The sequence below is a fragment of the Bubalus kerabau genome, chromosome 14 (assembly GCF_029407905.1).
Source record: "Bubalus kerabau isolate K-KA32 ecotype Philippines breed swamp buffalo chromosome 14, PCC_UOA_SB_1v2, whole genome shotgun sequence".
Classification (NCBI taxonomy): domain Eukaryota; kingdom Metazoa; phylum Chordata; class Mammalia; order Artiodactyla; family Bovidae; genus Bubalus; species Bubalus kerabau.
Genome location: NC_073637.1, coordinates 17,590,713 through 17,606,256, shown reverse-complemented (window position 1 = coordinate 17,606,256; position 15,544 = coordinate 17,590,713). Strand labels below are relative to the sequence as shown.

At 37.2% G+C, this 15,544-nt stretch overlaps 1 protein-coding gene across 9 annotated transcripts in view; it reads right to left on the bottom strand.

Moving 5' to 3' along the window:
- Positions 1-477: 477 nt before the first annotated feature.
- Positions 478-15,544, bottom strand: part of TATDN1 (TatD DNase domain containing 1) — a 32,182-nt gene continuing 17,115 nt past the window's right edge. For 8 of the 9 annotated variants that reach the window (XM_055545868.1, XM_055545872.1, XM_055545871.1 and 5 more), the window contains 6 exons: positions 13,126-13,211; positions 13,005-13,045; positions 7,835-7,911; positions 4,439-4,509; positions 3,056-3,182; positions 478-659 (listed from right to left, as the gene is read on the bottom strand). In XM_055545868.1, the coding sequence (XP_055401843.1) occupies positions 557-659; positions 3,056-3,182; positions 4,439-4,509; positions 7,835-7,911; positions 13,005-13,045; positions 13,126-13,211 (505 nt within the window). In that variant the 3' untranslated portion in view covers positions 478-556. The remainder of the gene's footprint in view (positions 660-3,055; positions 3,183-4,438; positions 4,510-7,834; positions 7,912-13,004; positions 13,046-13,125; positions 13,212-15,544) is intronic. The other variant, XM_055545866.1, reaches the window with a different exon arrangement.

Sequence of the window (15,544 nt, the reverse complement as noted above, 5' to 3'; positions counted from 1 at the left end):
AAAAATACAAATCAGGGGAAACTGTGTTAAATCAAGGAAATAAAACAACTTGGACCAGAGGATAAATTCTATATGTATATAGAGTATTTTGCAATTAAGGGGAAAATAGGCTGTCAGAAGTGACTGAGACTTTTTTGACACTTGATATTAGCATTGTAGTTGAGCTGGGTTTGAAAGTAATGATTCAGATCAGAGACTGTGACAGTTGAGAAGTAGGCTTATTTATATCAACTAAACTTTGGTATAAACCAGGATGTGCTAATGGTTTTAATTTTGATGTAAAAATCAGTATATTTATTAGCCATTCTGTGTTTGCAGCATTGTCATAACATTGTCCTTTTGAACTTTTAAAGAAATTACAAAATGAAATACTTTGGGGGGTTTTCACTATTTTAAACCGAAACATTAAGTGATTTAAAAAAATTCTGATCTGACTTCATGGGTGGTATGCAGTGATATGATACCTCTTCAGACAACTTCCAGCGAATTCCTTTATTGAAACTTAAGTTTTATCATGAAATTTTATATACATGGTGGGAAAATGGGAGACATACAATTACATATCAGGAAAAAATATTTTAATAGTGTTGTTATATAGTGTATTGGCTAGTTCCAATGGATCTTCATCTCTTACTGCTGACATTATCTCCAGTATTTGACTAAAACAAAACAAAAACAGATAGTTAAACTTCTAAGTACATATTCTGTTTTAAGATATTTATCTTTTTCCACATAAATGAAAAGATACTGTTTTAGCATCTTTAGCATAAAAAGCCTAACAACAGTATGTATTAAAGTTTTCAGCAGTGTTAACAGAAAAGTTTAACTGCTAGGATATTTAAAACAAAGCAATTACAGATAGATTTCTGGGACCTAGATAGATCCTGCATGTCACTAGAGCCAGGAACCAGGTTCAAGTAAATTATAAAGCCAGCCCACATGTGTCCCACAGTTGTGGAACTAACCAGTGGAAATGAAGAGTCCTTTTAAACTGGGGGGTCGTTACACATTAGTGGGTCATAAGGAACTTTTAAAAAATTAAAAGTACATTTGCATTTAGTAAGAGAAATAGTGTTCCATTTTTGTTCAGGTTATATTTATATATGCAAATATGTACCAAGTCACACTGTGGTACTGTGGGGATAGCAGCCAGTTTGAAAGCCATTGCTTAGAGAACTAGTTGTAAAGGGCAGCAAGAAACTGCCGCATCATCACCAGCACAGTGACAGCAGAGGAAGTTAAGAACACGTTACTTGGAAGTGTACTGGAAGTGTACGGTTATTGGGGGGGAGCGGGGAGGGCGGGGAGAGAGGCGCTTTCTCTTCCTGTAGGTTTTGCCCTGCAACAGAAAGGTGCCAATCTTTCACTTTCTTTGCCTAGAACGATGGTAATTATCAGTAGTGTTTTCTAGCAGTATTGCAATGTAGACAGAATATTTCTTACACATGAATCAGAAAATTCAGTCGAATTAAACATTAAATATTCTTTGTCTTAAGCTTTTTGTTTCCCTTTATGGGTTTTTAAAATATGAACACCTAGAGGAATCAGAGACAGAGATTAGAGATTAACTGGAACTTTTAAGTTCTATAATAGTGACAAATGCTTTGTTTAACATACATGAAATGAAGTGACTGAAATTTTTATCTGACAAAGTATGCTAAAAGCAAATCTATTAACATTTAAAGGGACACTAAAGACCCATTTTCTTAGCAAATTACAGAGTTTTCTTCTATTAACTACTTGGAATTGGAAATTGACACAATACTGAGAAATCAGTATGATTCCTGCCACCAGTCTCCCTTCCAGTCTTTTCTCCATACGGATTGATTGATACCAGTTCAGTAACTTTCCTGCTCAAAATCCTTTCGGGTAAAATCTAAACCACAGATGGTGGCACACGAGCCACACTCTCTGGCCTATCCTCCCTATCACTTACTGATCATCCTACTTTCTGCCACACTGCGGTCACTGTTCCCAGCTCTTCCCCAGCCTGCCTTCGCTCAAGGTGTGTGTGTATCTCGGTCTGGCCTAACTCCCAGTCCAGCTTAGAAAACAGTTGAAATGTCACTTGAGTTAAGCGCTCTTATTTCCCCTCAGGGCAGGCAGCTGCTCTGTCCTGTGTATGTTCCTACCCCTATAACAGCACTACTGTCTTGGGTTATACTTACTATCTGCTTGTTTGCTCCAGGAGGATCTTTGTCAGACTTGTTTAATGCCTTACCCAAAGTGCCCGGCACAGTGTACCTACTTATCTGGTGGGGTAAGGGTGGGAACGGTCTTCATTCTTTCGTGTGGCCTCAGTAACCTGTATCTCCCCTCTGATACTTGACAAGAGCTCCAGAATGTATTTCATGGAATTTACAATCTAAAGTGTGTGTGTGTGTGGGGGGGGGGGGGGGGGGGGGGGGGGGGGGACGGAATCTCTATTCAAATAATTAAAACATAAAACTGTTAATAGATGCTAATTAGTAGTTAGTATTTAGCATTAGACCAGAGGCATGTTTTTTTCTGAAATGTAGTCTAAAATTTTTCAGTTTGCAAATGTTGATTTTCCCAAGGAAATAAAATTCTATAAAGTTCTGCACTTTTTTTCAGTTGGAAAAAGGAAATCCTTTCTATGATTTGTCCTTTTGTTCAGAGGCTTAAAGAACAGTGTTATTTCTTAGGTTTATTCAAGCTGTGAAATCATTTGGGTCTCCTGCTAAGATTGTGCTTTTATAACCATCAGCAGGAATCCTGCAAGATAACAGAACTTAAGCCAGGTACGGTAATTCTATCTATGGACAGCTTTAAGAGCTTTCCCCCTCCCTACAAAATGACAAATGACCAGAATCACTTAAAGTTCTTACTGCTATAATAAAACCACTTTGGGTTGAGAGGATATGAAAAAAAAAAAAAAACGAGCTGATACAAATTCCTCCAAATCACTGCATTACAATGGTCTTTGATAACTTCATTTGGATTTCACCTTTAATTCTGTCCCTTGAATTCATTTTGTAAACAGTATTGGTGATTGACTTTAATATTCTGAAGGCCATGAAAACAAGACACTTACATTATGTGGCAGGGTTCATTTCTGTCTTTCAAACAGTGCCCGTTTTCCCACTTCTTTTTGGTAGGAAATGAAGTTTTTATATATTTTGATCCAGCATGTGTATTTTTGACTCCACACCAAGGTGCATCTAAAGGTAAGCAAAGAAAGATTCTCAAAGATATTTACCTTTTTAAATTATTTTTTTTAGTGAATATTATCAAACTATTATATAACCTCTAAAAAAGATAAGCCATGATTCAGCTTAAATGGTAAAAGGCAACAGAAAACAGCTTTAAGAAAAGTACAAGAAATATGTATAATATATATGAAACGAGTCACCAGTCCAGGTTCGATGCACGATACTGGATGCTTGGGGCTGGTGCACTGGGACGACCCAGAGGGATGGTATGGGGAGGGAGGAGGGTTCAGGATGGGGAACACATGTATACCTGTGGCAGATTCATTTTGATATATGGCAAAACCAATACAATATTGTAAAGTTAAATAAAATAAAAGTACAAGATAAAATCTTGAACTGTACAAATTCTTTTAAAACTTTTATTCCTCTTCCCCCACTAACAATATGCTTTTAAAAAAAAAGATCTAAAGCTAACTAAAACAAAATACAGTAGTAACATGAAAACATTTAAAACTTTTTTTGCCTCCACTGAATGTAAAACAGTGGCTTTTTTTTTTTTTGGCTGCACAGTTTGACATGCAGGATCTTAGTTCCCTGACCAGGGATCAAACCCACGCCCCCTGCATTGGAAGCATGGAGTCTTAACCACTGGACTGCCAGGGAAGTCCCCACCTGTGCTTTGGATACTGGGATTATTTACTTACCTAACTCTCTAATAAAGGATTAAAATAGTTTACATATTTTACAACCATTAATAATTTTCATAACTTCCCTAAGGAAATATACCTGATTTCTTCAGAATGCCTCAGTCTTGACTTATTTAAAAACTCCATGTGTATAAGAAGAGCCTCGAGTTCAGGCTATAGACAGAATTTTTAGCTCTGAACTTTTTATTCCGAGGCAACAGATTAATTTCTAAAATTCTTAAACCCAATTTGATTTAAATGTTTGCATTACTTTAAAAGTATTGTACAATTAAGCCATTGTATAAAAAAATTCTGAATAGTTTTTGAACCCATTCTTGTTTAATAAAATACCTCCTTAGTTGCCACATAATCTCACATTTTTAAATGCTTAGGCTTAGTCAAGCTTCTAAACTGAAAAAATTGCTTGCATCAATATTTTTCCATTACAACTCCCCAAAGACTTTCTGACAATTGTTGAGGTTTGAGCATGCTTTTCAAAATAAAATATTTGTTATTACTTTTCTCTAACTCTTGGGGGTATGGTTTAATATGAAAATTAAGTTCTAAAAGCAAACTTACCAGTCTCAATCATTAATTTTTCACTAGGTATTGACTTGAGAACTTCCAAATTAGCCTCAGTTTTCAGTGAGCTTTAAAAAGAAAAGTTACTCATATATAAAAGTGTATTTAATGAATAACAACTTTTTCATACTATAAACTTGTCTAAAACATTACAAAACTAACCCAAAATCCTGAAGGACTTTGGTTGGCTACAATGGAAGTGTACTTTAGAAAAGTGTTTGCACATCCTGTCCTTATAGAATCTAGATTAAGATCTGTTCCAAGCAGGAGACTTCAGGGGATGAAATTTTGTGTGTGGGGGGGTGGGGGGATGAAATTTTTTATGTTTATCAGTTGATCATACAGTAACTTTCTGTAACAGTCTATGTTCATCTTTTAAAGATTTTGAACTGCACCCCTCATTCCTCACCCTCCCAAATCTGGAAACTTGTACGATCTTCCATTACTCTAGACATTCTGAAACTTGATAATGTTTTCGGGCATGAAACTGTTTGAGATCTTCCCCCATGCCTAACTCAGGGAAAACGTTATGGAAAAACAGGACGTTTCCTCTTTCATTTTCTCCCTTCCCTCTAGGACTTCTCTTAGTCAAGTTTAGGACTCCTGAATTGGTCTCCTAGGCCCTGCTTCTTTCATACCTCTTTTTCTGGGGGATTAATTTTCATTTTCTGACTCTGAGACAGACTGGATTATTGGTTCCAGTTCTCTCTCCTTTGACAGAATTATGTATCTGCACCTTTGCCATGATTTCTTAGTAGGAAGAAGGAACCTGAATCTGGCCATGGCCTCAAGACTTGCTTTGACTAACGGGATGATATGGCCAGAGGCTTGGAATGCACTTTTGTGATTTACAGTGGCACTCAGGATCTTCTGAGATAAGCATGCACTAAGTAGCTGTTACCCGGGTGCCTAGGCATCCGGAATGAAAACACAGGGTGAAGATCTGAACCCAACATGTATCCTGTAGCAGAGAGCTCACATTACCAATTAAACCCCACCTGACTCAGACCCATGTGTTAAAGTTTAATGTAATATGCCAAGGAGTTTTGGGATGGTTTGCTATATAATGTGATGATGACTAATACTGTCTTTATGTTGCACTTTTTACTTCAAGACCTGTTATAACTATTTATGGAGTTTCAAATAGATACATAACTAGAATATATAGAACTCTCTGCCTGTATTTATTATCTAACCCCATCAATTATCAACTCCTGATTAATCTTGTGCATCCACTTATCCCTTCTGTCTCCCAATAAGTAAAGCCCAAATGTAGTATGGATTCAACATTTTAACACATCTCTAAGCATAAGGACTTTTTAAAAAACAATACTATTATGTTAAGAAAAATCCGATTCTCTATCACATCTATATCATATCTAGTATTCAAATTGTCATACCTGCCCCCTTTGTTTGACCTAGGGTTCAAATGAGGGACAAATATTACAGTGGTCATCAGTGTTCTAAATTTCTTAACCTATTAAGTTCTGCATCTCTTTTTTCCCCCATAAAATATGTTGAAAAAATCCAGTTGTTTGCCCTGATAATCTCCCCGTCTTGATTTCATCTGTGCATTGTCTTTTAACAGGGTCCTGTGTCCTCTGCATTTCTTCAAGGAGCTCTAAAGTGCAATCCAGACTCTTGATCGGATTCAAGTTGAATTTTATTTTTTGGCAAGATTTTCATTGGCAGTAGTATGTATGATCTTCTCTCCAGAAGCACATAATACCTAGTTGTCCTTTAAGTCAGATGTGGATGCCCACTGCCTAGACTGATTAGTTCATAAGGAGTTGGCAAAATGATGATACTATAATTCCATCAGCCTGTCATTTATTAGCTAGAATACCTGTATAAAGTGAAAGTTCCTGACTACTAGGTTCTCAGTGGTAGAGGTAAATAAAAAAAATCTTTAAAGTGTGTTGATTCCCTAAGCTTCCTCCAGTGGTGCTATTATTTTTAACACATTAATTTTTAATCTTTTTTAAAAATTAAAAATGTTTTAAAGTTTTTTTTAATCTTTAAGAAGCTCTTTTATATTTTTCCTGTAGCATTCTGTTCATATTTTATAGATGCAACATCTCAAATCTTTATAGGATCTCTTTTAAAGTGCTTTTCCCTAAATAGTTTCCTCTAATGTTCATTTTTCTGTTTATATAGATCTCTTTCTTTCTGCTGGTTCACCTCATTTATCTGTTGGTTCCCTGGTTATGTTTAAGGAGGCCTGTGTTGCCCATGTTGGGTTTCCTCTGCTCTTGTGTAAATAGGACTATTTTACTGCCAGCTCTCTGAATGGAGATTCTTCCTGGAAGCTCCTTGTGGGACAGGCCAGAACTGGGTATGTTGACCCACAATTTCATTTAAGGGTGCTGCTGCTGCTGTTGTGTCTGACTCTTTGCAACACCATGGACTATAGCCTGCCAGGCTCCTCTGTCCATGGGATTTTTCTGGCAAGAATACCAGAGTGGGTTGCCACTCCCTTCTCAAGGGCATATTCCTGACCCAGGAATCAAACCCTTGTCTTCTGCTTAGCAGCAGGATTCTTTACTACTGAGCCACCTGTAATGTACTATAAAATTAATTAAATCACTGTTAAAATATGAAAGAAGCATCTAGGACATTTACTTAGGTCTTAATTCTAGAGCAAATAATTTCATGTTTCTATTCTCAAAAATGGAATTTAGTAAAAAAAAAAAATAAAAATAATGAACTAAAACACTGAAGAGGGGAAGGAAGACTTACTATTTTGCAATTTATTTACTGAGCTACACTGATATCCTGAGAAAAGACACTGGTAAAAACTCGCCAAATTAAAAAACTCATTTGGAAGAAATTGAGCCCAGGGACCCAGCATGCTAGTGGACTGCATTGGGTGCCTGAAGTTTAAGTGTGTATAAAAGCAGGAAGGTCACCAAGTGAGGAAGAGCATAAAGTTCTCACACTGAGTGACTTTACACCTGTATACTAACTTCTCTGTGCCTCTGTTTCTTGGCCTACAGAGACGGAAAACGACTGTCATAGCGTGACCTTTCCCTCACAGATGGATATCACTCATGTATATGCAATGCTGGGAACACATACATGTTTTAAAGGGATAAAATGATCCGAAAATAAACTGCATTGCTAGAGAAAGCTAGCTGCTGACCTCAGCAGAAAATTGTTTTCCATCACTGGAACACAGGATGGCAGTTTATAATTTTCGAGCTTTAATTTGGAATAGTAACATACTATTTAATTTCTTACATTTATTACTAAAATGCACAGACCAAGATCAATGCAATACAAATTTTAATAAAACAAATTTAAATCTTTATCAGCATTTCACTATAACACAATTTAAGGAATCTGTTTAATATAAAAGTTAAAAAAAAAAAATAAAAGCACGTAAGGACCTACCAACCATTGAACCCTATATAGAGACCCAAGTCCATCAAAGCAGCTGCTGCTTCCTTGGTACCATCAAATGAATGCACCTAAGGACATGAAGGCACAATTTTATTATAATACTTTTTCTTTAAAATTCTTAATAACCTTAATAAGGCTTTCTAAATAAAAATATAAATGCAATATGGATATTTGGAACATGGGATTTCAAAGGTGGCCACTACAGTTTTTATTTTCAAATCAAATTGCACAATTATAACCTGTTGTCTCCAATGTGATGAGGAAAGGAGGAGATGGTTGCCTAGAATTTCTGTCTGTGGCTGTGCTGAGGTCTCTGTACCTCTAGGAAGGGGATTGGAGGAGGGAGCCACATTCTAGGCAAGGCATAAGTTAAAGGGGACATGTACACAACTATTTAAAATTTTAGATGTCCATTTTTCCGTTAAGAGGATACTTTTCTCCCTAAAAGAGAATTAAGAGACAAACTTTAAGATCTATAGAGATTGTAAGAACATCATTAAATTGTAAATTGTTACATAGTCTATATCAGCTCAAGCAAAATGGATTAAGATGGTCTTTTTCTCCTTCAAAGATAAAGGGGTTAAAGCAAAAATTTTTACACTTTTTGATATATTTGTTATTTCATATGTAATCAAAACAATACGTGAAATGACTCCTTTAAACACTAAACAAGTGATGTCATGTTAATACAGAATCTAGAGTCTGAACACACTTGTGGATAATGTGTTTCTCAAAAACAAAGAAAACTTAACACAGCTGTTCAAAAGAGTTGGTTCTACCTCTCAGCATTTTCAGCTGAATAGAAAGAAACAGAGCCTCTGATAGCACCAGATAATTTGAAATACAACCCTCATAAACCACTGTAGAAGATTAGTTCTTATTTGGCAATTTTTAAAATAAATGTCAAACAGGTTGGATTTGTTGTTGCTGTTAATTTTTTTAAACTACATCTGACCCTTTAACAACACAGGCCTGAACTGAGAAGGTCCAATTACATCTGGTTTTTTTCAACAGTAAATTCTACAGTACTACATGATCCTTTGTAGGTTTAATCTGCAGAGGCAGAACCATGAGGGCAATGCGCATACACAGGGCTGACTAAGTTATACACGGATATCCGATGCACACAGGGTCAGTGCCCCTACCCACCACCACCACACTGTTCAAAGGTCAACTGTATTATTGTTGCTGTTTAGTCACTAAATTGTGTCTGACTCTTTTATGATCCCACGGACTGTAGTCCACCAGGCTCCTCTGTCCATGGGATTTCCCAGGAAAGAATACCAGAGTGGTTTGCCATTTCCTTCTCCAGGGGATCTTCCTGACCCAGGATCAAACCCTTGTCTCCTTCACTGCAGGCAGATTCTTTACCACTGTGCCACCCGAGTATCCAACTATATTATGAAATCATCCAAATAAATTCTATTTACAAATAAAGAAAATGGTCTGAGAGGTAGAGCCTGAAGGTTGTAAGTGCCATTAATAATCTTAAGGGCATTAATGAAAGCCTCCCTCAATTCCCAAGCACAGCTTCTAAAGGACAAATTATAGCATCAGTAAAGTACAGATGATGATGGCATCTGTATAAAGTACAGGAGATGGCAAGAGTGAACATTGACATTTTAGGAATCAGTGAACTAATGACCCATTATATCTTCTACTGTGGGCAAGAATCCCTTAGAGGAAATGGAGTAGCCCTCAGAGTCAACAGAAGAGTCCGAAATGCTGCACTTGGGTGCATTCTCAAAAATGAGAGAATGATCTCTGTTCGTTTCCAAGGCAAACCATTCAATACCACAGTAATCCAAGTCTATGCCCCAACCACTAATGCTGAAGAAGCTGAAGTTGAATGGTTCCATGAAGACCTACAAGACCTTCTAGAACTAACACCAAAAAAAGATGTCCTTTTCATTATAGGGGACTGGAATGCAAAAGTAGGAACTGAAGAGATACCTGGAGTAACAGCTTAAGTTTGGCCTTGGAGTACAGAATAAAGCAGGGCAAAGGCTAATAGAGTTTTGCCAAGAGAACGCACTGGTCATAGCAAACACCCTTTTCCAACAACACAAGAGAAGACTCTACACATGGACATCACCAGATGGTCAATACTGAAATCAGATTGATTGTGTTCTTTGCAGCCAAAGATGGAGAAAGCTCTATACAGTCAGCAAAAACAAGACCGGGAGCTGACTGTGGCTCAGATTATGAACTCCTTATTGAAAAATTCAGGCTGAAATTGAAGAAGGTAGGGAAGACCACTAGACCATTCAGGTATGACCTAAATCAAATCCTTTACACTTATACAGTGGAAGTCAAATAGATTCAAGGGATTCAATCTGATAGAGTGCCTGAAGAACTATGGATGGAGGTTTGTGACACTGTACAGGAGACAGTGATCAAGACCATCCCCAAGAAAAAGAAATGCAAAAAGGCAAAATGGAAGTCTTACAAATAGCTGAGGAGGCCTTACAAATAGCTAAGAAGAGAAGGCAAAAGGCAAGAAAAGGAAAGATATACAAATCTGAATGCAGAGTTCCAAGTAATAGGAAGGAGAGACCATAAAGCCTTCCTACATGATCAGTGCAAAGAAATAGAGGAAAACAATAGAATGGCAAAGACTAGAGATCTCTTCAAGAAAATCAGAGACACCAAGGAAACATTTTATGCAAAAATGGGCACAATAAAGGACAAAAAACAGTATGGACCTAACAGAAGCAGAAGATATTAAGAAGAGGTGGCAAGAACACACAGAAGAACTATATAGAAAAGATCTTAATGACCCAGATAACCACGACGGTGTGATCACTCACCTAGAGCCAGACATCCTGGAGTCCAAAGTCAAGTGGGCCTTAGGAAGCATCACTATGAACAGAGCTAGTGGAGGTGACAGAATTGCAGCTGAGGCATTTCAAATCCTAAAATAATGATGCTGTGAAAGTGTTGCACTCAATACGCCAGCAAATTTGGAAAAAGCAGTGGCCACAGGACTGGAAATGGTCAGTTTTCATTCCAATCCTGAAGAAAGGCAATGCCAAAGAATGTTCAAACTACCGCATGATTGCATTCATCTCACATGCTAGCAAAGTAATGCTCAAAATTCTCCAAGCTGGGCTTCAGCAGGACATGAACCAAGAATTTCCAGGTGTTCAAGCTGGATTGAGAAAAGGCAAAGGAAGCAGAGATCAAATTGCCAATATCTGCTGAATCACAGAAAAAGCAAGAGTTCCAGAAAACATCTGCTTTATCCACTACGCCAAAGCCTTGACTTTGTAGATCACGATAGACTGTGGAAAATTCTTAAAGACATGGGAATACCAGACCACCTTACCTGCCTCCTGAGAAATCTGTATGCAGGTCAAGAAGCAACAGTTAGAACTGTACACAGAACAACAGACTGTTCCAAATTGGGAAAGGAGTACATCAAGGCTGTATATTGTCATCCTGCTTATTTAACATATATGGAGAGTACATCATGCAAAATGCCAGGCTGGATGTAGCACAACTGGAATCAAGATTGCCGGGAGAAATATGAATAATCTCAGACATGCAGATGACACCACCCTTATGGCAGAAAGTGAAGAACTGAAGAGACTCTTGGTGAAAGTGAAAGCAGAGAGTGAAAAAGCTGGTTTAAAACTCAACATTAAAAAACGAAGATGACAGCATCCAGTCCCATCACTTCATGGCAAATAGATGGGGAAACAATGTAAAAAATGACAGACTGTATTTTCTGGGGCTCCAAAATCACTGCAGATGGTGACTGCAGCCATGAAATTAAAAGACGCTTGCTCCTTGGAAGAAAAGCTATGACAAACCTAGACAGCATATTCAAAAACAGAGACATTACTTCGTCGACAAAGGTCCACCTAGTCAAAGCTATCGTTTTTTCAATAGTCGTGTATGGATGTGAAAGTTGGATCATAAAACTGAGCACTGAACTGTGGTGTTGGAGAAGACTCTCGAGAGTCCCTTGGACTGCAAGGAGATCAAACCAGTCAATTCTAAAGGAAATCAGTCCTGAATATTCATTGGGAGGACTGATGTTGAAACTGAAACTCCAATACTTTGGCCACCTGATGCAAAGAACTGATTCACTGGAAAAGACCCTGATGCTGGGAAAGATTGAAGGCAGGAGGAGAAGGGGACAACAGAGGATGAGATGGCTGGATAGCATCACCAACTCAATGGACATGAATCTGAGCAAGCCCTGGGAGTTGGTGATGGACAGGGAAGCCTGGCGTGTTGCAGTCCATGGGGTCGCAAAGAGGTGGACACGACTGAGCGACTGAACTGACTGAAAGGACAGATGAAAGTGTGCAGGATGGAAACAGCAGAGCAGTGCAGGAAACGTGCATATCACTAGTGGTATGAACTAGGAAGCAGAAGCTAAAACCTTGAGAAAATATACACAAAACTATCAAAGCAATGCAGTGTGGGCATACAGTATGCGCTCCTTCCAGCTCCACCTCCTTTTCTGGCACAGTGTAACTATGGGATTTCATACACCTGGGCAACAGCTTTGCTAGAGATCAGTGAGTCTCCCCTAAAATTACATGTGAAAATTGTAGACGTGAGCATTTTTCTGAGGCAATTTTCAAAGGAGTCTATGATTAAAAAAAAAAAAATGCTATGGATATCCAAGCTAAGTGTTAGATAATATTTATGGAACTGAATGACCACAGCTCACAGAAGCAAACTACATAAATGAGAATATGTCTCTAATCAGAGTGACAGTAACAAATACAGTTACAAGAAATTAATGCAAAGCTGAAAACAGTGCTGAAATATTTTAAAATATTATTAAATTTATATTTTGCTCAAAATTTAAATGGAAAAACACTGAGGAATGGCTGAGGGAAGAAGCAGAGAAAAAGATCATGCAGACTATTACAAAGTGTAGAACTAAATTCATGGGATTTTCTTGTGAACAGAATTCTGTACTCATTCTTGTACTCTGAACAAAGTAAATGCAACTAAAAAAGTATGGTTTATATTTATACCTTATCTGGTCCATAGATTCAACAGTAAATTTATATGCCCTCAATTTAAGAGAGAGCAGAACCTTAGTAACTTTATTGCTGACATCTAAATTACTTTTTAGTGGCCAACCTTAATAACCAAGTCACTTTTGTGCATCATTAAAAGTAATTTCTATACTTACCACTCCACCTACACACCGATCTCTATTTCTTCTCATTATGTCTGTGAATTTAAAACAGAAATACCTTTTAGCAAATAGTTTGATTTCTGCAAATTCTTATATGATATTAGCTTTAGCTCACCCAAAAATTCAGCATGTGAGTTCCGACAATGAAGAAACATGGGTAATTTCGTTTGTTCTGACAGTTCAAACTGTTTTTCAAAATACCTGCATAATGCAAAAAAAATTTTTTTTCCTCATTAAGAATTTTATTTTAGCATGAGAAAGATAATTGTCAAATGATTTTTAAGTTAAAGGGCTTTTATTCTCTAGAAATTATAGAACAGAAGTAATGAATTCAGGCATTTAAAATACATCAGACCTAGCCAAAGGCTTTTATAAAGACTCCCTAAAGCGATACTTGATTTTCTGGGATTACAAAATTATTTTCAGAAATGTCTGTTAGTTTTTCCATTATAACTGCCAGGTAATTAGGTAGTTCTTTACCATGTCATTGCTGGAAGTAAAGAGCTATATAAGGTTTAAGTTTACAGTGATGGGGACTGTTTTCCCCAAATAATTACTTTTAACTAGCTTTCTGACTAAATCCCAACAAATGAAGTGGACACCCTCCTAACACCCATGGATCCCTTCCCCCAAAGCAGGTGTTGGTGGCAGAAGAGACACGGCCAGCTCCTTGTCCCCAAAGCTGGCTGGCCACCTCCAGTGGGAATCAACTCATCCCAGGGAGCAGCCAGGCGTTACACTCAGTGGTTTTCATGTGCTGTTACACAAGAAGTTACTGCCACTGAGCAAAAAGGAGTCCCTGAAAAACAATGCAGAGGATTTATTAAACGAATGAGCACAAAAACTGCAATACTCTTTCAGAAAAATGAAAACTACATGATAAAGTGGCAGTCCTGAACATTTTACAGGACTTTAGAAAAAGGTTTTTCAAGCGCCTCATACCATTATCTCATCTAATCCTCAAAGTAACCCTAGAATAGGAAAGAGCTGATGTCAGAGCGGGTATATGACCTTGTCTAAGATCAACACACAAGAGGCTTTCATATAATGACAATATCACAGGACATGACAGGGTGGAAGTTCATGTCTCCTTTCATTTCAGTGGTGGTCCCTCTCGATTTCATTAATGGTCATGCAATTTAAGCTAAACCAGGAGTTACAGACAAGGGTTTAGCTTTTATTAAGGTGTTTGGAAGAACAACTTTTCTATTTAACTTAAATCTCCTTTGCTGTGTTTTCCTATATCCCATCTCCTGGAAATGCCAGACAACTATTTTCCTAGAGCACCTCCTTTGTAAAACTCTTGACAGTCTTCAATTTAAAAATCAGAAATAGAAATGTACTTCTCAAAGAAACAGTCATCCTAAAGTTGGTGGTCTATGTATTATCCATCATTTTTTTGTTTTTTGTTTCAGATTCTGCTGGACTAGAGTAAGTAAAAATACTTTCAGTTAATTATCATGGTGCTGAAACTTCACAGTGTAGGAAATATAAACAAACACTTGGAAGAAAAAAATATTTTAATAATTACTACTAGTCATTACTTCCATAACCTCTAAAGTAATTCAAATGTCAGCAGTGAAGTGTTCTCTAGTCATTATGTAAAGTTTACTCTGTATCTATCTGGCTTCTGGCTACACAGAGCCACACAACCAAGACACAGATTTACAGAATCTAATGATCAGCTTGGAAATATGCCTTCCTATCACAGAGGAGGCAAAAGCACAATTTATGAAAATAACAGATGCCCAATATGCTTACAGGGATTTTATATACTTTGAGGAAAGAAAGGTTGATGTGCTCAAGCTACTAACTAGGTATTATATAAGAAAACTAAGAGGTAAAACATCATTCCTAATAATACAAATTGAGGATAATTGGTACTTAACATCCTATGACTATTGGCTTTAAAGGAAAAACAACCCACAGCGATAATAAAATAACAGAAGCTAAAGGGCAGGAAGTGGCACCTATTAAGAGACTTCTCAGCTTCTTTTATTTAGGGTTTTTAAAAATTCAGAAATGGGAATTAATCTTTACTTCAGTTAGATTTGCTCTTTTTAGCAAAGTTTTAATTTGCTTCTGGTTGTAGTACTGCTGCTTTGATTTCAAGGTCAACAATAGCTAAGGACAAGAGCTTGAAAAGTTCAACTTCAGAGTACCAGTAATTATTACAGACATATCTTGTTTTATTGAGCTTCTCAGATACTGTTTTTTGGTTTTTGTTTTTGTTTTTTTTACAAATTGAAGGTTTGTGGCAACTCCACATGAAGCAGGTCTATCGGTGCCATTTTTCGAATAGCATTTGCTCACTTTGTGTCTCTGTGTCACATTTTGATAATTCCTGTAATATTTCAAACTTTTTCATGATCATATTTGTACTGTATTGTATTGCCGTATTTTCATGACTGGATCTGTGACCAGTGATCTTTGATCTCACTATAATTGTGGTTTTGGGGTGCCACAAACCTTGCCCATAGCAGACAGCAAAACTGATCAACAGTGTGTGTGTCCCCTCGGCTCTCTCCCTCTCC